This window comes from Ambystoma mexicanum, chromosome 3q, assembly GCF_040938575.1.
Source record: "Ambystoma mexicanum isolate Mex_15411 chromosome 3q, UKY_AmexF1_1, whole genome shotgun sequence".
NCBI classification, from domain to species: domain Eukaryota; kingdom Metazoa; phylum Chordata; class Amphibia; order Caudata; family Ambystomatidae; genus Ambystoma; species Ambystoma mexicanum.
The window spans coordinates 4,756,896-4,779,398 of NC_090926.1; the positions used below are offsets into that span (position 1 = coordinate 4,756,896).

The 22,503-nt window shown below is 46.5% G+C and overlaps 1 protein-coding gene across 9 annotated transcripts in view; it reads right to left on the reverse strand.

Annotated features, from left to right (window-relative positions):
* The window catches only part of TNRC6B (trinucleotide repeat containing adaptor 6B), a 2,246,995-nt gene that overhangs the window by 961,764 nt on the left and 1,262,728 nt on the right, over nt 1–22,503 (reverse strand). For all 9 annotated transcript variants that reach the window (XM_069652930.1, XM_069652926.1, XM_069652923.1 and 6 more), the window contains one exon: nt 186–370. In XM_069652930.1, coding sequence (XP_069509031.1) covers nt 186–370 — 185 coding nt within the window. The remainder of the gene's footprint in view (nt 1–185; nt 371–22,503) is intronic.

Genomic DNA, 22,503 nt, shown 5'->3' on the forward strand with positions numbered 1-22,503 from the left:
ATAATGTAGAATAAAAGTAAGGAAGGATAGGATCAATTCCTATCAATGGTTCTACTTTTGGCTAGGACATTAGATGGCCAAACCAACATGTTTTTGATGAATATTAATGAAGACGTGATGATCGAGAATGTGTCTTTTCACCAATGTTCATATGTCATAAGGGTCTCAGAGTCAGCGCCACTCACCTTCATCTGCGGCTTCTTGGTACCTCCTGGTGCCCAGCCAGCTGCACTGTGGGAAGAGCTACTGCCCAGTGTGCCTGCACTGTTCCAGACTCCCCCTTCCTCTTCCTCGTCCCAGCTACTGTGGCGCGTACCAGGTCCTGGACCACCATCGTTCTCCCCCCAACCATCTTGCATAGGTTTTGGAACTGAAACAAAAAATAAAAAAGCACATCAATGAACTGGCTTACTGAATGAATCATTCATTAGTGCAAAAGGATGTGTTTAAAGAGAAAAGGGTCACTGGGTCCAAGCTCTTTGAATTGAGGGGCATACAATAGGTTTCTTTTGACAACCACGTGGATGATCCGAAAATGTGCTGGATGATAGGAAATGATATGCATGGTAGTAACCAGACAATATGACGGGGCTACAGTGGGAATGTGTGTGTATTAGTTGTCATAGGCTGAGTACAATAGAAATTCATAGTTATTCACCGTAGTGACTAACGTATTCCTAGTTCATAGTCACTGTTCCTCCATACTACATGGGCGTCCCTCGCTAGGGATGGGAGACAACCTTTTTCACCAGAAAAAAAACACCTTCCCCTTTAAATTTAGAGGAGCATGGCCCTGGGAGCATGCGCTCCCCTGTTTCCGCCCACCGGGGCCACTCCTCAGTCCCCATTGATGCACCGACAATATTATCAGTGCCTAATTACACCAGTATTAGGTGGGAGGATGGTGGGACGTATGGAGGAAAGGGGACTATGGACTAGGAGTATGTTAGTCACTAAAGTAACTTAATTACTCCTACACAACATCCCCTTTCCTCCAAACTGCATGGGTGATTACAACTGAATGTAGCCCCAGGGTGGAGAGGTGACCCTCCTTAAGCGAACAAGTTCCTTAGAACAGCGTCTGATTTAGAGCCGGCGTCCAAACACTAGTGCTTACAGAATGCCGAAGGGGCGGCCCAGGAGGCCGCCCTGCTGATCTCAACGGGACGTGCCGCTGGGATGCGACGGCCGCGGCCTTGGCTCTGAGAGCGTGGGTGTGCATGTTAGCTGGAAGTGGTTTGTGCGGCCCTTCATAGGCCTCCTTGATGACCGAAACCATCCACCTTGCTATAGTGGCCTTGAATTCCCGATAACCGGCCCTTGAGCCCATCCCCCCAAAAGCTGCCAGAGTCAGATTCCAGATGCTCTTGTTCCTGTCCAGATAGAATTTCAGAGTGCGTCTGACAGCCAGACAGTGGAAGACCCTCGGAGCAACGTCCTTAGGATCAGCAAAAAATATAGGCAAAACTTTCTTCCCATTTAGATGGAAAGCAGAGTCTACCTTAGGTAGGAACACAGGGTGCGTTCTCAGGACCACCTTATCATTGTGAAAAGTAGTATAGGGTTCCGATGCCACCAGAGCATGGATCTTGCTGACTCTGCGAGCAGAGGTTAGACTGACCAACAAAGCTGTTTTAATTGTGACCAATCTAATGCCCGCGGACGCCATTGGTTCGAAAGGTTTGTCCAACACTACTTTAAGATCCCACACGGGGTGTGGGTTCTTGATAGGCGAGTAGAGCATGGTGAGGCCTGCCAGACGCCGTTTAACCACCGGGTTGGAGGAGATCTCCTCAGAATTCCTGTAGGTCCCTATGGCTGCCAAATAGGTGCAACAGGTGTCTATTTGCACCTCTGAGTGAGCGAGGTGTGCAGAAAATGAGAGCAGATAGTCCAATGTGCAAGTAAGGGGTGGGTAGGTCGATCTCCTTAGAGTCCGCACAGTGACAGAACCTGGTCCATTTACTCTTGTGCTGGCTCCTAGTAGCCCTGCTCCTAGCACCCTGAATGAAGTCCAGGTTAGCCTGAGACAGATTTCGATGCTTCAGTGGGACCGTTCAGGAACCACGCTGCAAGGGCCAATTTCTGTGAGCGGTGTGTATGACCCTGCCCCCCGGCTGCGTGGGGAGGTGGGCCCAGCGGCAAGTGAATGGGTGGCCTGTCCGAGAGGCTGGGGAGCTCCAAGAACCACAGTCTTGCCAGCCAGCCACCATGGAGCTATCAGAATGATGCAGAGGTGACATGATTCTCTTATCTTGCAGATCACCCGGTGGATCAGGGGTGTGGGAGGGAATACATATGCTGTCATGCCATTCCACTGGATCTGCCATGCCTTGCCCAGGGATCCGGGCCTTGTCCCTGCCAGGACGCAAACTGCTGCCACTTCCTGTCGGACCAGGAGGCAAAGAAGTCCACTTAAGGATGCCCCCCATCTGCTGAAGACCCCGAGCAGGACCCGATCGTTCAATTGCCATTCGTAATTGCTGAGCCTGTTCCCTTCCAGGTTGGACTTCCGTAAGGTAGATGTTGCTTTCCAGGGCGCATTCCTACATGCTGACCGCTAAGCTGCACAGCGGAGGGGATCTGGTGCCACCCAGCTTGTTGACATGATACACACTGGTGGAGTTGTCCGTCTGAATGAGGACGACCTTGCCCCCAATGAGCAGATGGAAAGCCTTGAGAGCTAGCCAGATAGCGCTCAGCTCCAGCCAGTTAATATGCGATTCATGCTCCTGCAAGGACCAGACTCCATGGACATCTGTGGTGATGATGACTTGAGGGGGTGCATGTCGGAAGGGCCTGCCAGTCCGCAGGTTGCAGTCCCTAGACCACCAGGTGAGGCCCGGTTGTAGAGAAGGAGGAATGCTGACAAGGTCCGCTTGGGAGCCCCGCTCCTGAATGCATGAGGCTGCAAAGGGCAGCTTTAATCTCATCTTGAGTCATGTGGGGAAGGCCAATTGGACCGCTGCCATGATCCCCAGTAAATGAGGGTACCACCAGGCTAAGGTCACCTCTCGGATGAGGAAGTGACTTGCGGCCCTCTTGATGGCCATGATCTTGTCCTCCGAAGGGGAAAACTCTCTGAGCGTGTGTCCCACATGAGGCACAGAAAGGTGAGGCTCTGCGCAAGTTGCAGCTGAGATTTGAGCTTGATAAAAAATTCCAGCTCGTGGAGTGTGATCATAAGGGCGGAGGAAGTGTGGTGAACTGACTCTGGAGAACTCATCCTGACGAGCCAGTCATTCAGGTACAGGTAGACGTGGTGACGTTGGGCCCTGAGGAGGACAATCAATCTGGTAAACACCCTCAGGGCTGAGTTGAGGCCAAAGGGTAGAACCTTGTATTGGAAATGGCAGCCCATGATCTTGAACCGTAGAAAGGAGCAATGAGGCTACCAAATCTGGATGTATAGGTAAGTGTCCTTCAGATCCATGGAGTACATCCAGTGTCCTCTGCACTGTGTCTCCGCAATGAGTGCTGGAGTAACCATCTTGAATTTCTGAAGTGGGAGGGAGAGGTTGAGGGTGGAGGGGTCCAACACAACTCTCAGGCCAGCCTGGTAGTTCTTTTGTATGGCAGAAATCCTGGCGTAGAAGCCCAAGCCTTGCTGGGAGGTTGGTACTTTTTCCACTGCCCGGCTCTCGACAAGCCTTCAAACTTTTGCCAAAGAATGTCAGTAGACAGTACCCAATGGACACTACGGATGGGATCCAGGGATCTGTGAACTTCTGATGCAAAAACTGTGTGTGAAGGGCAAGCCTGCCCGCAGGGGCCCAAAGGAGCGCATGATGCCTTCTATCCCTCTGAGGCTGGTGTGGAGGAGGGGGGACTAAAATAAGCTCTTGGCCACCCCCCTCCCTCATTTGTTTATGCCTGTGCTGACTTGGAGAATGGACAGGCTGTCTAGACCTCTGTACTTGGAAGCCCCGGAACCCGCCAAACACCCGAGCCTTATCAGATCGTTGATGGGACTGGATGTACGCCTTGGGCGTAGCCTTCGTAAGGATAAAGACTTTGCAATTTGGGAACTGTTTTTCTTTTTATCTAGCTCCTCATCAGTGGTGGAGGGAAAGAGGTGAATACCCTTGAATGGAAGGTCCAATATGCATTCCTGGACATCTGGGTTGAATTTAGTAGCCGAAGGCAGCCAGTCCTTCTCAAATCTGTGACGATGCATATGGCCCGGCCAGAGGTGTCAATGAGGGCCACGGTGGACTCCATGATGTCTTGTGCCACCAATTTGGCCTCCACCAGTCCCACCTTGAAATGTGCTTGGCTCTGCACTGGAAGTTCTGTAAGGAAGACAGCTAAAGATCTTCTCCTCCTTGCATAACAGCGCAGAGGACGACAGAGGATTTGACTAGAGTGGCGCCGCAGCTATCAACGAAGACTGCGGTTGAGGGTGTGCAGACAGCAAGAGTGGATCCCCCTCCATTTGCCTATAGTTGGCAGTCAAGGCGTAATTGACAGGCTGGGCCAAGTGGGGGCTTAAGCCACACCTTTTTGGCCAAGGCGACAACGTCCTTCTGCATCAAGATGCCCATGATAACTGCGGGGCGTAGTGTGAAGACGTCAGCCACGACCCCTGCCTCCGGTTGTTCAACCTCAGGTTGAGGAAGCCCCAAGTACTCTGCCAAACCTGCAAGCCTTTCATGGAAGGCCTTGGCTGAGGACGGCGTGTCTGGGTCCTCTTCCTCATCTGTGTCCACAAGGGTGTACGGCTGGTCCGGAGCGGCTGGAGGAGTGCTGGGTGCCGAGGGCTGAGATGTGGGGACCAGAGCTGGAGGCTGGTGTGGAACCACTTGTACAGTGGGAGGCAGGGGAGCGGAATCAAAGGAGCCAGCAAGGGCAGCAGGGGCTGTACCTGGGCCTGCAGCGCTGGAGCCATAGGAGGAATTACTATAGGAGCCAGCGGAGGGAGCATGTCCCGGATCACATCCCGAAGGATGGCCCACATCTGAGGAGATCTCATGAGGGGTGGCAGGTGATGCTGACGGGGTAGTGGGCAGCTGCTGGGACCGGTGCGTACTCTGTCTAGCCGGTTGCAGAGTAAACCTGCCATGCGATGCTGATTGATAAGTGTTAGGGAGAACTCTCAGAAATGTGCCAATCCCCTCCACCTTAGAGACCCCCAGCAACTTTGTGATTTTGAAGACTTGCTTTTTTTTTTAACCTGGAGAGAGTGAGACCCTTTTTCCCCCCACTCTCTCATGTATTGTTATGTGATTTCTGAGCTTTGTGTTTCTTTTAGTTGTGGAGTCTGACAAACTCCATAGGCATCATCTTTTACATTGCGTCACACAGCACCTTCAGTGCAGTGGCACAGGGAAGTCTTTTAGATTTTCCAAAAGTTTAAATACCTTCTCTGGGATAAACTACTGTTTCCAAGAGAAGTAAAGTGAAATTGACTTTACTTACATTTGTAACTTTCTAGACCCAGCACACACTATCTTACAATAGGGTGCTGGAGGAGTTACCTAGTATCCCCTTTGTCTAGCTTCTCATGTAAAAAATGTTATGTTACCCTTTCCCCACTTAATGGCTGGTTTAGTTTTAAATATTATGGTGTGCATTTACCACGGGCTGCGTTCACAGCTGCAGTAAAGCACCCATGGGTGCCATTTTGACAAAAATGGCCCTGGTCCTCTTTTTTTGCCATTTCTTTGTGGAAAGGTCCTTCTTGAAATTTACTCTGCGTGCCAAACCAGGTTAGGTCCCATTGTTTGCTTTGTCTTTGGCAGGATTCAAGAGTGAAGCCTGCCTCTGGCTCCAAGGTGTCTAAGGTAGGCAGGAAGTGTAGTGATTGGTCGGCTGACTGTCCAGCAAGGACAGCCAACCTGCTGAGTGACTGACAGCTAGGCTGGAATGTATGCGAGAGAACTGAATAAGAGGTGAGGCTTTTGGCTTGGAAGGCAGAGTCGACCACTGGACGAAGGAACCGAAGAAGTACTTTAAGAGGACGCCTGCTGCAACTCCTCGACCGTTGGTTTGCCCAGTGAAGCCCTGCTGCTGTGCTGAAACTCGTATCGACAGAAGCCTCTGCAGGGACGACTTCTACTCTTGAGTTGGTGGGACCTGCCTGGACATCCTTCTCGGAGCTGGTTGAATTTCCACTGAGTTGCTGCTGGAAACCATATAGCTAGGGAGAGGAACACCAGATTGTGTGCATTGCTTTTAAGCTGGCCTAGAGCTCCAGGAAGATCCTCTGGACTCCCAGGGAGCAGGACTGACCGAGCCTGAGACCCCCCCCCCCCCCCCCAACAGAGTGCGGGACCCCAGAAGCAAGGAAAGCCCATCTCGACAGACAGGAACCGCAGTGTTTCTATTTGCGGTAGACGCGAGGAACTGAAACCCTGAACAGCGACTGATTTGAAGATTGGCTGTTGCGAGCAGTGACTGTCCCATTGCACTGCAGTAGTCCCTAGAAGTCCTCCCTCTTGTCCCCACGACTGAGGCCCAGGAACAGTGTGATCTGCAGAGCGCACACGAACAGAAGTCATCTGCTGCACTTTTTCAATTCAAAAGGTACTGTACAAATTCAGAGAACTTACCTCTTCCTGTAAAGTTGGTTGCATCTTCTAGTACTCACAAGTCTAACGGGTTGTGGCACTACATTTGATTCTTCTTTTCTTCACAGACTTCTAAAACATTGTGCAAAGACTTTTCTACTTACCTACCAGAGGTGCTTCATCCTATACAAGACTTTTGCCCATTGACTTTGGCCTAGCCTGTTATACTGAATGACTGTGGGGATCCAAAAGTATTTGCCTGCTTAAGAATATTTGTGGTCTCTTGTTGTTCTAACAACCTTTTTTCCTTTTACCAATTTAGAATAGTATTCTAAATGCAAACGGTGAGAAATTAATATCCCCAGCACCCTAGCTACTGAAGTCACCTGAGGGTGTAGGTTGTGTCTGTGGGTCATCCCAAAAGGGTCGTTACTGGTTTATAAACTAAGTGTGGACAGTATTGAAGTGCATTTGTGTGTTACTATTATATTGCTCCCTTCTGAAGAAGGCTTATTCTAACTGACTGATAAATTGTTTATTCAAGAAATCTTGTGTGCAAGTCTTTATTTGAATACTTGTCTCTGTGAATCTCTAACTCCCCTACAGCTCACATTGACCCCTCTTGAGATAAGCCTGGCTGCTCAACACGCTACCAAAACTGTGTAGTACAAGCTTATACCAAAGGTTGGGTTTCCTATACCGGTAGTCAGTTATTGTAATGTTCCCAGAGGGTACTGCATACAAACTTTGCCTAAAAATTAAGCTGTAGGCCACGTACCTGGTTCACCAGTCCCACATTGTAATTCGTTCTCCCACTTGCTCCGTTCCAATTGGCGGTATCTGACAAGCGGCTATTTTGACTGGCGAGGCGGCCATCTTGTCGAGCTGCTTGCCACGTGGCAAAGTCGTGGTGCTTGGTTCACTGGGCCTGGCCTCCTCCAGGACTCTTGGTGGTGGAGCATGAAACCTACCCTGCACCTGCAGACGAGACCTGGTAGGCGTGTTGCCCTCCGCAGTATCGCCGGTAGTGCTGCATGCAGGCATCCCCTCGGAAATCTGGCCGGTACTGGGGCGTAACCCCCCGGGTGTACACACGGTAAAAGAACCATGCAGTCCTGCAGCATTGTCTCTGGAAGGATGTAACGACCCCTCGGCCTGGCGGCCGGTAGCTGGAATAGCCTCGGTACAAGTGCTGGTGCAGAACCTGAAATGTTCCTCCCGCTCGGGCGCTTCTTTGGAAGGAGTATCCCTTGCGGGGTGCAATGGAGAAAAGCATCCCTAACTTGGGCCTTTATCTCTGACAAAGTCCTTCAAGTCCAATGGAGGAGATTTCTGGAAGAGCTCCCTCCACCATGCTAACCGGTTCTTCAGAGCAAGCGGTTTAAGCGCGTCGTACGCGGTACAACCCTCCCAGCCATGGTCTGGACCATGGCAAAGAGCGTGCGAGTCGGACGTAGGGATGAGCCCCTCGCAGGATGAACACCTGCTGAAGCCTGCTGTCGTCGACATGAGCCGGGGAGGAGCGTGGCGCCAGAGGACTGGAGTACCTGATTGACAAAAAGAAGACAAAGAGGCAGAAGAAAGTATCCAGGGAAGAGCGCGTGGTATTACAAGGCTGAAGCCAAACCCAGAAGCGCTGGTGAAATCGGCTCGTTCCCGTCGCCGTGGAAAAGGGGACTGAGAAGAGGCGCTGGTGGGCGGTGTCATGGGAGAGCATGCTCACAGGGCCACACCCCGCTTGCCTCTAAATTTAAAGATGGAGAAGGTTTTTTCTGGTGAAAAAGGTCCGTCTCCCGTCCCTGGCAAGGGACGCCCATGCAGTATGGAGGAAAGGGGACGGGACGTAGAGTATATAGAATATAGCTATTTAACACCTTTACGTGACAACAAAGTGGAAGCACTGAAGCAGAGCTAAAAACTGCAGGATTTAGTAGATATTCCAATTGCACATTATTTTACAAATCTGATGCTTAATTCATATACTGCAATCAAAAAATTGGATCCATTACATTTTGTTGTTGGATACGATAGTCCAGATTTATGGAAAAATCACTGCCGTTTCATGAGCTTTTTGGCTGATTTGTAAGATAATGTGCAATATGAACTAAATCCTCCCGAAGAGCCTTTCGAAATACTGGCAAAACACGTGTAGAGGATTTTGAATGAGATTCTTGAATCATTTCACATTTTTGTACCATTTCAAGATTTAAAATCAATTAGTTTATGTTGAATTATTACAAGATTTAACTAGAATCTGAAAACATGGAGTGGATATGTAACAGCAATTTGCAGAGCAAAACAAATAATTGAATGATCAGTTTAAGAGTGGTTAAGGGCACTTCTATGAACCCAACCTTTCACCAATTTAATTTCTATGAAAGTATTGGGCAGCCAACGTCTTTGTTTGCGGTGGACTAGTGACCAATCAAAAAGGATTATCGCCATGAAAGGATAACGTACGTCTTAAACTTTTTAAAAGCATTTTCTTACAACTCAAAAACTGGCACTGGCCACTATCCATAAGCTAGTGAGAAATGGGCTTTAGCAAGTTAGAAGTGATGTGCTGTGTGAATCTAGAGAACTGATGAAGCAAGTGAATGTATATGCCGCCGTATTAGCTTGTAACTTGAAATGTGTATCCCTGATTGGAGGAATAGTAATTGACACAAAAAAGGAAGAATGTTGGATACGTGTCAGGATGCAGGGTTAAATCAATCCAGGTGAGGTCCTTTGCAAAAAGGACCCAATGATAGCTCCCGGGACTCCAAACAAGATGCATTGCAATCAGCTTTCTCCGATCCCCTGGGAGTTGCATTCTTGAGTATAATGGGGCAAGCCCCTTTCAATTTAATTTTTATTTTTGCCCAGCGGTCTTACGAGTAGGATGTTCTTTCCCTCTAGGTACATTTCAAGCTGTAGTAATTATAGCCTTCTGGTCAAGGGTATTACTCTTGTTAGAGCATAGAAAAGGCTCAGCAGAGGTTTTAAGGACTGCAATGTTTCTTTAGTTAGCCAAGGTGGACAGTTTCTTTAGTTGGATAAGGTGGATATGCAGCTATCAGCAGTATGATGTGCTTTTTAAAACATCTTAATTTAGTCCCAGGTAACTATTACCCTGAGAGTTTTTTGTTGAGTAGTTGTCTAGAGGCAGCTCCAAGTGTTGTGTTGGCTACACCAGTGGTGTAGTCACTTTTACTACTTTAATGGTCTCTGATTGGCAAATATGTAAATTAGCCCTATACAACCACTTGGTTACTGTTGAAGTACTGTTAGGGAGCTTTGTACACAGCCCTTTTAGGTAGGATGCTTAATTTTATGCCAAATCTCCCTAATCTATGAGACCCCCAGCACCTTTTGCTGCACTTGTCAATTTATTGTTAATGTTCCTGGGTGAGTAGGCTCCCCCCTCTCCCCCCTCCATATCCCCTTTTACTCTGGCTTTGAGAGTCATTTTTGTTTCCCTCCATATTTTATTTTTGGAGTCGGGTTTCCTCCAACTATATAGGCATCTGTAATTTCCTTTTGCAGCAAAGCACTTTCTGTGCAGCGTTGCTGACAGCCCGTTGGCCAGCCCTTTTTTCCTTGTGTGGACACATGTTCCCAACTGTAAAGGGATATTTTTTATCTTTGCTACTTTTTCTATTGTGAGATCAGCACACACCACCTTATGCAGCGTGCTGAGGGGTTACACTGTCTGTATACCATTTTTCACTGCTCCTGTAACATTTCTGTTAGTGACAAGCGTACCCAAATTGCTGGTGATAGTGTACATGTTCTACTGACTTGTGTAATTTTTACTCGCAGGTTGTGTTCACAGCAACGGTAAATCACCATTTTGGGTCACCTATTGACCCAAAATGGTGACTATTTTGTTTTCCCACCATTTCTCAGTTGCTTGTCCTTTCTTAGTCCTTCTGCCGTGCTGGGGAGGGGAGGTCCTGGTTTGACTTTGATCTTTGGCGGGAATCCTTTGTGAAGCCTGCTGAGGCGCCAGAGTGTCTTGTGAGGACAGGAACCAGGGGAGGAGCCCGGAGCTCCACTGGTCTTTACCTTCTGGCATACCTGCCCGTAAGCAGTTCCAACTTGGAGGCTGGCTGTACTGGAAGGACAGCCACCCCCTAAAGTTTGAATGTAGCACGATGTGCTGATCGGCTGAGTTGCTGGATAAAAGCATCGATCCTGAGACTGAAGACAGGCTGACACCTGGAACAGAAGAATCGACGAGGAAGAGGTGAAGATGCTGCAGCCACGTCCAGATGACTGGAGAAGCCCTCTGAGTAACTGCTGCTGCTCAACCCTTCTTCCAAGCATCAGGAGAACTAAGAGGATGACTCTCCTTTGAGCTGGTGGGACCAATCAGCCTTAGGACGACCTGCAAGAAGAGGTACTACACGACGTGCTGCAAACTTCCTAAGCTGCAAACTGCCAATACCCTGGGACCACCCACCCTTTTGCAGTGGATCGTCTCGCGAAGAAGGAACTTTCCCGAATCTTTGGTAAACTTGTACCGAACCTCCGGAAGCAAGATTCCACACCTCAAAGTCTCCTCACCAGAGTGCTGGACCGAGCAAGCGAGGCGAATCGACTGGGCAGGGACCGTTCCGCGATGGAGCGCGAAGAATCCTTTGCTGGGGGTGCCTTGTATCGACTGCTGCTGGGAAGTCCCCTCCAGTGTCCCTCCTTTCGTCACCACAGCCATAGGAACAAGCAACCGGGTCACAGATGCGGCTTCGTGAAGGCGTCCAGCTTCATCCTCTTCATCGATCCTAAGGTACTTTAGGACTCTCAGTAATACGTTGTCGTCACTCCTGTGTTACTGCAGTGCTGATGCATGTGTTTTGGAGTTCGCCCATCCACGTTCGCCAAGGCCCAATGCTTGTGTGCATTCAGAAGCCTCAGAGTCCCCGACGCCTTTTACCCACAAAAACTGTTACTTGTTACAGATTTTTCCAGGAACTTGACTTTTCTACAGCTTGTGCCTGCCTTTTTGACCTCCAACCTGACCCTGAAAGACTAGGAACTAGACAGGGAAGAACTACTGAAGCCTAGGCTTCTGTCATACTGATCTGAAACAAAGAGTTACAAAGTTATTACTCACCTTTGAATCACATACTGTCATTCGTAATTACCTTTGAATTGTGTCTATTCTACAGTAACTATAAACTCTGAAAAGGGCTTACCTGCTATTGTTGGTTATGTTCATTCATTGTATTTCTACAACAGTATACCCCGAGTTGCTATAACAGTGGTTTTTACTTACCGCTTTGAAATAGTACTTACCTATCTGAAGATTTATCTTTGCGTTTGTGTATAGATAACTCCAAGTGTGCAAATGTTTCTTTGGGCCAATGTATATTCTAAGTTCTCTACAGCTCACATCTCCCTCCTCACATATGCCAGGTTGCTTTGCCATACTACCAATACCTCCAGTGGTACAGGTCTATATTAGAAGTTGGGGCTCTGTATTTTACAGTGACAGTTTTATGAAGTCCTACCACAGGTGGACTTTTAGAAAAACTCCCTAACAATCACTCTGGTGAGAGATGTGTATCATGTGATTCTCCAGATATTTTGGACTATAAATCCAATGATTTCTCACCCTTGCCAATGCTGGCTTGGGGTGATGGAGTTGTAGCCACTGATGTAACCTAATGGCGCAACAACAAATTCAACCTAAATGGAAGCCAAATCCTCTGTAAAAGGTATTAGCAAAGGCAGTGTGATCAGGTTCTACTTCAGGAGGGAGGAAGGCTCTTAGATAAGTTCAGTTAGCCCACACAAGTAATCAACAATAACACCCCACATTGGTATATTGAAAATAATATTCACTTTAAGTCACATTTATACTATAGGTACACAACAAGCAGATGATTTAACCAGTGTGTACATAAAAATAGCATTTGTTGATTAAGACCCTATTGCAAACATGTGGTGGTACTATCTGGGGATAGGCACGGCACACCGGTACCCAGTCCATTTACCAAAGGAAATTTCAAAGTGGTACATTTAGCTGCAACCAGAATACCGACAATATTAAATGAATATCTATAGGGTAGTGAGGTAAGGGGGTTAAAAAGGTCCAGAATGAGGTCTGGAGTAGGGTTATAAGGATAGAAAAAAAATGGGAGGGCTAGAGGGGCAGATTCCCCCCCCCCTCAAATAAAATAAAAGTATTTTTTTGATATTTTCGTTGCAGTGAAATTTAACACTCAAATTTGCTTCAGTAATATCACATATAACCCTGCACACCATCTCATGAGTGGGTGGTGTGGGGTAACGAGAGGGGTGGGGGGCGCAAGCGACTCTTTCATTCAGAGTCATTGCGAGGCACCAGTATGCTACATAATTCCCAACTCTCTAGCACATAGTAACAAGGGTGGTACAAATGAATACTATGTTTCAGGGGAGAACAGAAGGATTTTAGCAGCCATACACAGAGGGCACCAAAAGACAGGAATAGTTTAGGCTAACAGAACTAGTCACAAGGACTCATTACACAACTGGAAAAAAGTGATACAAGAGTTGCCACAAGGGGAACAATGAAACAAGAAATGTTTTCAGAAACAGGAGGTTAATGCAATATGTAAAATTATAGAAAGAATTGGGAGCACCAGCTAAAATTCCAGTTTTTAGATCAAAAACTGCAGGGACAGGGGAAAAATTTCAATATCCAGGTAAGAAACTGTAAAAGTCACTAACTTTCAGGTAAGTGTTCAAAGTTCTGTAGGAAACACAGTGTAAAATCAGAATGCACATCTGGTGTTGTATGGATCAACCACTTAAGTCCCAGTTGAACACCAAAGGTGCAGAGATGGCAGCAACCAAACCCTGAAGGCATCAGAGAATACTCCCTTGAAGAGATCCTGGGACAGGTTCAAGACCTTGTAGCTCCAGGAGGAGATGGAGTCTACCAGATTCAGACCTAATGCAAGCGAATAGGAAAACAAGGTTGAAGCACACATGCATAAATCTTCAACTACAGACCATGGGAACCTTTGAGGGCAAGTATAGAGAATAACCCACCAGCCCAGTGGTAGATACATACAGTCATTGTTCCCTAAAAGCTAATTCCAAAAAGGCAAAACAAAATTGAGTCCAGCTCATTGGCAGGGCAATTTAAGGGACCCGGTCAGCCAGGGACTTTGCCAACAAACGAGCAAGGGCCCTGCCAGTCAAAAAGAACAATTGTCCTTCATTGGAGTGGCACCCACCAGCCAAAAGTGAAAGTAATGACCAAAGCATCCGACCAAGCATGTTCCCCTGGATCAAAAGACAAACGAAGGCAGCCCACCAACAGAATACTGTCCCAAAAAGAATATTGCAGAGGGAGCAACACATGATGGCCCACACAAGCAGATGTGGTGTGATATTGGGGTCCTCATATCCATGAGGGTGACAGCAGCAAGCAACACCAAGGCGGGAGACCCAGGTGGTAAGAGCGGTAAGTGGTGGTAAAACAGCACAGAAAATAGTCCCAACATGGAAGCCTGGCCCAGCCAACAAAGGGAGCCAGTAGGAAGATAGGCAAGGACAATAAGAACACCCAGCAGCTGAAGAATTCAAATCAGAACTTTTCCCAGGACATGTGGTACAGCCAGTATGGGCAAATCGGGTCCTTAATATGCAGCCGTTAAGAATTCCCTAGCCTCATGGCCCTTGTGGCAGCATTGGCACAGTAGACATCCTTATGGTTAGTTTACTCATCCAACATAGTGGAGAGTGGGTCCTCATTTGCTTTTCAAAGACAACGCTCTATGTGTCCATACGATGGCAGCACTGAGCCTTCCTCGGAAAGAGACGCGGTCATTCAAAGACTTCACAGGCGGAACCCAGGGTAAGAGCAGTGCATTGCTTCATTCTTCCAAGCACGAACACTCGTTTATTCCTTCATACTTGAGCCTGACTATGCTCTCCTCCCTTGCCTTTGTTCTTTTTCCCGTTCCAATTCTCCCTCTCGATCTACATCTACCGGAGCTTGCCTCCCCTGTGCTCCTGTTCGGGGCTTCTTCTTGCTCTCCACTTCCTTTTTCCTTTTGTATCCTGCACCAGTGGACTGCCGATACATTTTTCCTTCTTCGTTGGCTTCTTTGCACGGCTCCCGCGCCACTCAGCCTTCCAGTTACCGCCACCCATCATTGCTTTCTTCACGGCTTCGCCTGCTATCGTTTACTACACAGCGTCCGCGACAGCTGCCTTCCTGCTGACCTCGGCAGCATTACAGCCTCTGGCTTTTTTTTTTTTACTTTCTATACTCCCTGAGCTTTTCCTCCTCTGCTGTGTTCCACTATTGGGAATCGGATCACAGCTCCAACGTTACCATAAGCTCTGTATTCCGCACCTACACATCAGGAGGAACCAGATCAGCTCTTCCGGGTTTTCTCACTTTCAAGGGCTTTTCCCTTAAACATTTGGCCAGGCCCAAGGGGTTTCTTCAGAGCTCTTTGTTACCGGAGTTCTGTTGAGGCTTCTGGGCCCGGTGCCACATACTTCCATTCCTCGCTCAAGATTCAGAAGAGGCCCAGTTCTTTTCTGTTACGACAAAGTCTGCAGCATTTTTCTTGCCAGAGAGGCCAATAGTTATCTGGACCCAACAGCAGCAATGGTTGCAGCACAGTGAAAAATTGATTAGTAAATCCGCTGCGCTCCTGGAAATATGAAGGAATTGGTTGTGGGAGCAGGGTTTCCCCTAGATATTCGATACATCGATCAATCACACAAAAGGAAACCAAACAGAGGTTTTGGCAGTCTGCCGAACACCTAGGACAGCATGTACTGGCATGGCTAGGGCCATACATTGATCTAAACCTCTACAGAGGCTAGGCTCAAAGTGAGCCCACGTATGCACAATGGCCCCTTTAGGCCTGCCTCGTAGTTTCCCCAAACAACTGAATGCCCAAGAAATAAAATGGCAAACAGCAGACATTAAATGAGTACCAACAAGGTAAACTGGGCTAGTAATGCGGTGAAGCCAAAACTAAATCAAAGCTGCCACGCGCGTATTCCCCAAGACCAATGGGGGCAAAGATTGGGTGCTAAAAAAAAGAAAACGCACCTGTGAGAAGAGCCTAATCGGCTACCAAGGACCCTATGTTAAAGGTTGCTGAGGCAGGTCCTTCAGTCCACAAAAAGAGGTCAGATCCCAGGGGCCAAATTGGGTGGGAGCGGTGCTCCTCTATTTTTCTTTTTATTACGTTTTACTGTTTCTATAATTGTATTTTAAAAATAAACCGTTCCAAAATGATTTCCACTACTACTTCTGATACACTTCGACCACTGTCAGATCTTAAAAATAAGAGGGGTAAAAACGCAATGTTTAGGTGTCCCGAAAAACAGTGGAAATCCCCCAGAACTGTAATTCTGCCCTTACTGGCACGAATGCATTTTGTATATGTTGCTCCCAGCCATTTTGTTTTGGGCCACCACCTTCTTCTCTATTTTTCTGATTAAATCTCCCCCCCTTAAAAAAAAATGTAAACTCCTCCTGATTCCCCTTATCTGCATGCATCACGGGTGTATAGTGTGTAGCCAAAACCCTTGTATGCTTCCCTGCAATGTGATTGGGTGGTTTGCTTAAGCCAGTCCTTGACTGAATGTGTTATCTGCATGAGACAACATGCATTCCTCAGATGGGCACCTGAATTTTTTAAGACTGCTCCTGAAAATGGATTCTGTTGAGAACCATTCATGTTTTTTGACTGTGAGATAACAGTAAATCAAGTATCTATACTAACCAATACAGTCCAAAGTAACAATTGAGACACCATGCTTGATGAATTAATTGTTTAGAAATTATGTGCAGGATTATACTCATCGAGTCAAACATGTAATTCTTTAAAAATACTTTAAACCATTTGTGCCTTGAGAAAGGCCGGCTAAGGGCGAAAAAATTGTGCATGCCTCCAAATGGAGTATCCTGGCACTATTTGAAACCTCAAAAAATGTAATTGGTCTACAACCAATAAGAATACAAAATAAAATCACTAAAAAAAACAATGCCTCACTGATTATTCTTAAAGAAAAGCGTAGGCACAAGCAACCTACTATAAACACATCCCCCTTTCCCATATTTGTATTGACGTTTGTCATAGTATAAACCCACACATTATCACACTCCCACCCACAAAAAAAAAAATGTCAAAGCACATCAACTCAAAACATAAAGAAACAGCAGGAACAACAAATGAAGTTTGCTGTGTTGCATTATAGTTGGGTACAGACCTTGCAATCAATAGCCCACTTAAAAATCGTTTTTCAATTTTAAGAGACTCATTCTGAAAAATGGAAGCATACTCTTTGCCTAGTAGCGACTTCTCAACGCACCCCCCCCCCCTTCTCAACTTTCATCCCTGGACCTCATCCTATAAAGCCCGATTCCCCTTAGCTCTCACTATCCAATTCACCCCTACGGTATTGCTTCCTCATGGGATACAGCCCCAGCCCTCAATAACCTCATTGAGTTCCCCAATTGCCAGTGGATAGGCCCCCATTCTTCCTCAAAGGACCCCCTATTCTCATGTACCAGAAATGTCAGTATCTCCATTGAGTAAATGTGACATTTTATTTAGCCATTCTTGCTCGTCTGGTACAAACTGGTTTTTCCATGTTTGAGCCAGTGCCAGCCTACTCACCATAAACATGGCTTCCCACATCCTAGGGAATCAATGCACGTCACTGTCCTTTGAAGTTATGCCCAATAGAACGAGCAAAGGGTTCAATTCAAGTTGTACCCTCATCACTTCTTTCATCCAGCTTAATTCCTCTGCCCAATATATTTGGATACCGGGCAAGACCACCACACGTGAACCAAGGACACCACTTGCCCACAATCACTAGCACATAACAGAAAGGAGCCTAAATACATTTTAAATGGCTTCAACGGGTCTCTGTGTCACCCATGAAGCACCTTGAAGTTGTGTTCCATTGCATGTGTGTTGAGATTTCCATGGAAAGCGACCTTATTTATCTTTTCCCAAAGGGGTTCTAGGATTTCCTGCCTGGCCTATGTATCCCAACATTTCATGAAATGTTGTCTATTGTCCAAATAAACATGTGATAAGGACCCTATACATTTTCGAGATTATCCCTTTCCTAGAGGATGATTATTCCAAGACCTTTTTACAGCCTTAAAGGTCCCTTTCAAGTTTCACAACCAATCCTGTGTATGTCAGATGTCCCTTCAAGCGCAAATACTAAGACATCGATTGTATCCCAACCCAACATCTCACTTAGTCATACCCCTTGAACTTGCCGTTCAGAAACATCTGTCCCCACTCTCCCTAAACCCCGTCGGACCAAGCTTGATATTTGCAAAAACTGAAAGTACTCCAGTGAATAGGAGCTCTCCCACAACCCCACCCTGTACTTAGTGGGAAAGGTCACAAAGACAACTTCTTGGTGCGGCCCATTTTCCTCCATGTTATCCAGAGAATCTCAAGAGTAGGGTGGGCAAGCACTCTTTTGGGTCCCATCTTCACTGGGGACCACAGAAAGATCCCAACCTTTTTTTGGGGTGAGCTACCCAGTCCCCCTAATGGGACAAATAAGTGCCAAGGTCATCCCTCATGTTTTCCAGTAGGTTTCTAAGTTGGGTAGCCCTATAGTAGTTTAATCTGGGAATTCAAATCTTCTGTGGACCTTTAAGGAGGGTCAGTGTCGCCCTTTCAATATGATTTACCTTGCCATATAAATCTGTATATCATAAAATCGAACTCCCTAAAAAAAAAAAAAAACTCTTGTTACTTTAGATGGTATCAAGGTAAATAAAAATAGCACGCGGGGAAGAAAATTCATCTTCACTGAGGTCATCCTACCAGACCAGGAGAGAATGAGCGCAGACCACCTCTTGAGGTCCGATCTTAGTGTAAGGGTCATAGTTTAAAGTGCGAAGTATAGTTAAGTCATTGGAGATTCTAACACATGTAATTGCCTCTTTCTCCACATTTATCCCATGAACCTCCCTCTTACACCATGCTTGACCGTTCAGCCTAATCAGTAGGACACATGACTTAGCCACGTTCATTCTGAAGCCTGCAAACTCACCACACCTGCTCATAGTCACCAGAAGTTCCTGATACGACTCATCTGTGTCAACAAGATATCCCAGAATGTCATCCGCAAATAGGGATAATTTAAATTCAACCTCACCACACTTTATCCATCTAATTTTGGGATTATTTCTAATAGCTACAGCAAGGGGCTTAATGGCTAGAGTATAAAGGAGAGGAGATAATGGAAATCCCTTTCTTGTGCCGCATGATAAGAGAAAGGGCTCTGTTAAAGTACATTCACCTAAACTCTGGCGGTTGGGGAACTGTACAGTGCAGCTAACCACCATCGGAGGTTCGACCCTAAGCCACATCTCTCATGGACCTTCACCAAAAACTGCCATTCCACTCGGTCGAACACCTTCTCAGAATCAAAAGAGACTAAGCAAACGGTTGCCCCCTATTCGTGTGTCAACAGAATTAGGTCCAGAGTCTTGCTAATATCAGATCACTGCCTTCTTATAAACCTGACCCGATCGCTGTGGAGGATGGAGGGAAGGACGACCCCTCCTAATCTAACCTTTTCCCCAGTATTTAAGCAAAGATTTTTACGTCTGTCTTTTGGATGGAGATCTGTCTATAAGAGTAACATAACTTAGTCATCCCCAAGGAATGGAAAGATGCCATTACCCAAAAATTATTCTGGAAGAGTATTCCCCCCAACCCCATCTAGTATTTCATTAAACTCCCTTGCCAGTTTAGCAGCGAGCATGGAGCGAAACATCTTTAAAAAAAAAAAACAAACTGTGAAACCATTGTCCCCTGGTGTTTTACCCTTCGTTTTTCGTTGTCTTTACTTCTTCCTCCGTAATTGGGCAGTCAAGCAGGTCTGAAGACTCTGGGCGATACAATCCGCCCAGAAATTGGGTTATCTGGCTTCCATCTCCTTTATACTATGCAGCATGTAGGTTTGAATAATATTCTAAATGCTACTCCGATATCGTAATTATCATAGACTATCTGGCGTAAAGACTGAAGTGACCATTTTCGAGTTCCTACAGAAATGGACACAGAGTTAACTAAATTCACTGCGGATGGTCAGAAACCCATAGTAGCCCATAAAATTTGATGTCTCCTGAAGGAGGAAGAGAAATGGCATTCCTAGACGTCAAACTACTATAAAGCATCTCAAATGACAGTGGTAACAGACATAAAATGTTACTCACCGTAGTAACTTCTGTATTCCTAGTCCACAGTCCCCGTTCCTCCATACTTCACGTTCCTCCATACTTCCATACAGTCCTTGGGAACTGAGCTTTTAGCACAGCATTAAAGGACATACTTTCCCTTTAAGGAATGTTTGTGTTGCGCCATAGCATGGGCAGCCCCGCTGATCCTGGCCTCTGGCAACAACTGTTAGTCCTTGGAACCACTAGATGGGCCACATAAGCTTCTTTTAAAAGGGGGGTGGTAGGCAGGCAAATGGAGGAAAAAGAACAATGGACTAGGACTATAGGGGGGTCACTAGTGTGAGTAACATGTTCTTACTTCTGCGCACCGTCCACTTTCTTCCATGCTTATGGGAGATTGAAAAGCACCAGTCCATCCTGGGAGAAAGACTAACTTCCTAACCAAACAAGCAAGCGCTGAAGGACTGCCGGCCCGAATCTGGCATCTGACCTGGAATCCGTGTCTATACAATAATGCCGGCAATAGGCAGAAGGACAAACCCAATCAACCACCTGTTAAAATGGATTTGTAAAATCTGGCCTGTGGACAGATTTCAGTAATCCACCCTAGTTTATAGTGAACAGGGAGGACTCCGAGGTTAGACAAACCCAATCAAGTTAAGGGTGGAGAGTGGCTTAGTCGCATGAGAGGTGAGTGGGATCAGGAGTCCACAATGAGTCCACCCAATGAAATACACGTTTCTACTTAGACAGTTAAGTACAAAACTACTATATTTATTATAGTCTTAAAAACACACCATGAACATGAATCAAGTCACCATCCGTCATATAAACGCACACATTTCACCCAAACACTTGAAAATAAAGCTAAGTAGTTATGTAATGATTGAACCACTCCACGAAAATAGAAGCCCTAACTTTATGAGTCCAATCCCCAAGTTGAATGGGGTCTTGTGCCCAAAAAGTTCAAAGTTTCTTGAGGGGGTGGGGTGCAGGCAAAGGCAGGAAGAGATTCTTGTGGTGTTGAAAATGGATCCAGGAGACTTCACAAGTAGTTTACAGTTAAGTCAAGTGAATTACCTTCTAGAGCCGATTTGTAGGTAAACGTTCAAAAAAGCAAAAGAATGGAATTAATCAAAGTTGTTCACACACTTTTAGAATGGAGGAGATAGGGCTACCGGTACGTATTGTGACTGCTCACCACCCATACTCAGATTTTCCCAAAGGACTTAGCAGATTGAGTGGGAGTTGCTGCAGCTAGGAATTCACACTGTTGGATCCAGTACAAGATGCCCAGGTGCAAGGAAGATTCCGGTCAGGTTCAGGAGCTGAGTGCAATCTTTTCCGAAAAAGAAATTAAGCAGGCACTGATGCTGGGCTCTTAAGGAAAGTCTACAGACAGGGGATGGCTGGGAACAGTGGCAGTCAATGCAGACGTGCAACAGCAGTTGTCTCTCCAGTTGCGAACAAAGATGGACTTCGAGGACAGGATCCCTTGGTGCTGGGAAGCTGAAACTTGGCAGGAATGTGACTTGTAGGACTAGCTGGTGACCACCAAAGCTGCCTACTTGTATATATGTATATATTCCTGATATTACTGTGCGTTATATATTCTTGTTATTGTAACTAAGCCTTGCAATTTCATGAAAATGTTGCGCACTGTTACCTGAGGGTATGCTTGCACATTACAAATAATAAACAAAGTTCCAGACGAAAATGCGGAACGGCAATGCTTCTGTCACAGTAGCCCATTTCAGAGCTGGTCAGTCCACCGGGTGGTCCTGAGACATTTCCAAAGGCTCCAGGATCGTGGTAAGGCATCGAGACTGGTTGGTCCCACCAGCCCAAGAGACAAAGCACCAATGAGCATCTTCTGAGATAAGAGTCCAGCAGGGCTTCACTGGGACAGCTGCAGGAAAAGGCACCAGGCCTCTTCATAAATCGTCCTCGAGTATTCAGTCGTCTGCACAGCTACACTGGATACTTTGCTCAGTTTCTGAGCTGCTGGATTGGCTGCAGGACTCCTCTTCTAATCCTAAATTCAAGTGAGTGATCAAACTGTCCGTCCAATAGCAAGGATCTGCATGACTCACTCATTCATCAGTGGTCGAATCGGGGACCACTGTGGGCCCGACTCATGCATGCACATACCAGGCTCTCTGGCACCAGTTAGTGGAGTCACAACCCACTCCCTGGGTCCACACACTAATAGTATGCACTAGCTCCCGAAACTGCAGCTTTCCCGGGCAAATGCATGACTATATTTGGGATCTTCAGACCTGATTTGGCAGGAAGAAGGCCAGACGTTAAAATGGCCCAAAAAAAAATCTCACGGCACGCCCGTGTTAGGACACTAGCCATACGCAGTAAATGTGAATGTGCATACTAAAAATATTGCAAACATGTTAGAAGGTATCATAAGCCACCAGTCTGTCTTTAGGGTAAATAAAAAGTAACCAAAAATCCCTTTATTAAAAGTCTAGGGTGATAAAAAAAAGTAGCCCCCATTGCACTGCATTGAAAGATGCTGAGTGCAATATGAAAAGTTACCAAAACGGCTAAAAGACAAAAAGGGAAAAAGTTCCCCAGTACTGACAGTCTGTATTACAAATTAACAAAAAGGCCAGGTAAATGAAAATGTCACTTCTCTGTAAACATACAGGACAGGTCAAAAACATGGGTCCATAGAATATCATACAATATGGAGGGAAAGTTGCCTAAGAAATTATTCCGGACACTGCCGCTGCAAAAAGGAAAAGGACCAGAAAGCAAGCCTTCTCTGCCTACGCCCCAAGAATATGGAACCTCCGCCCCATCAGC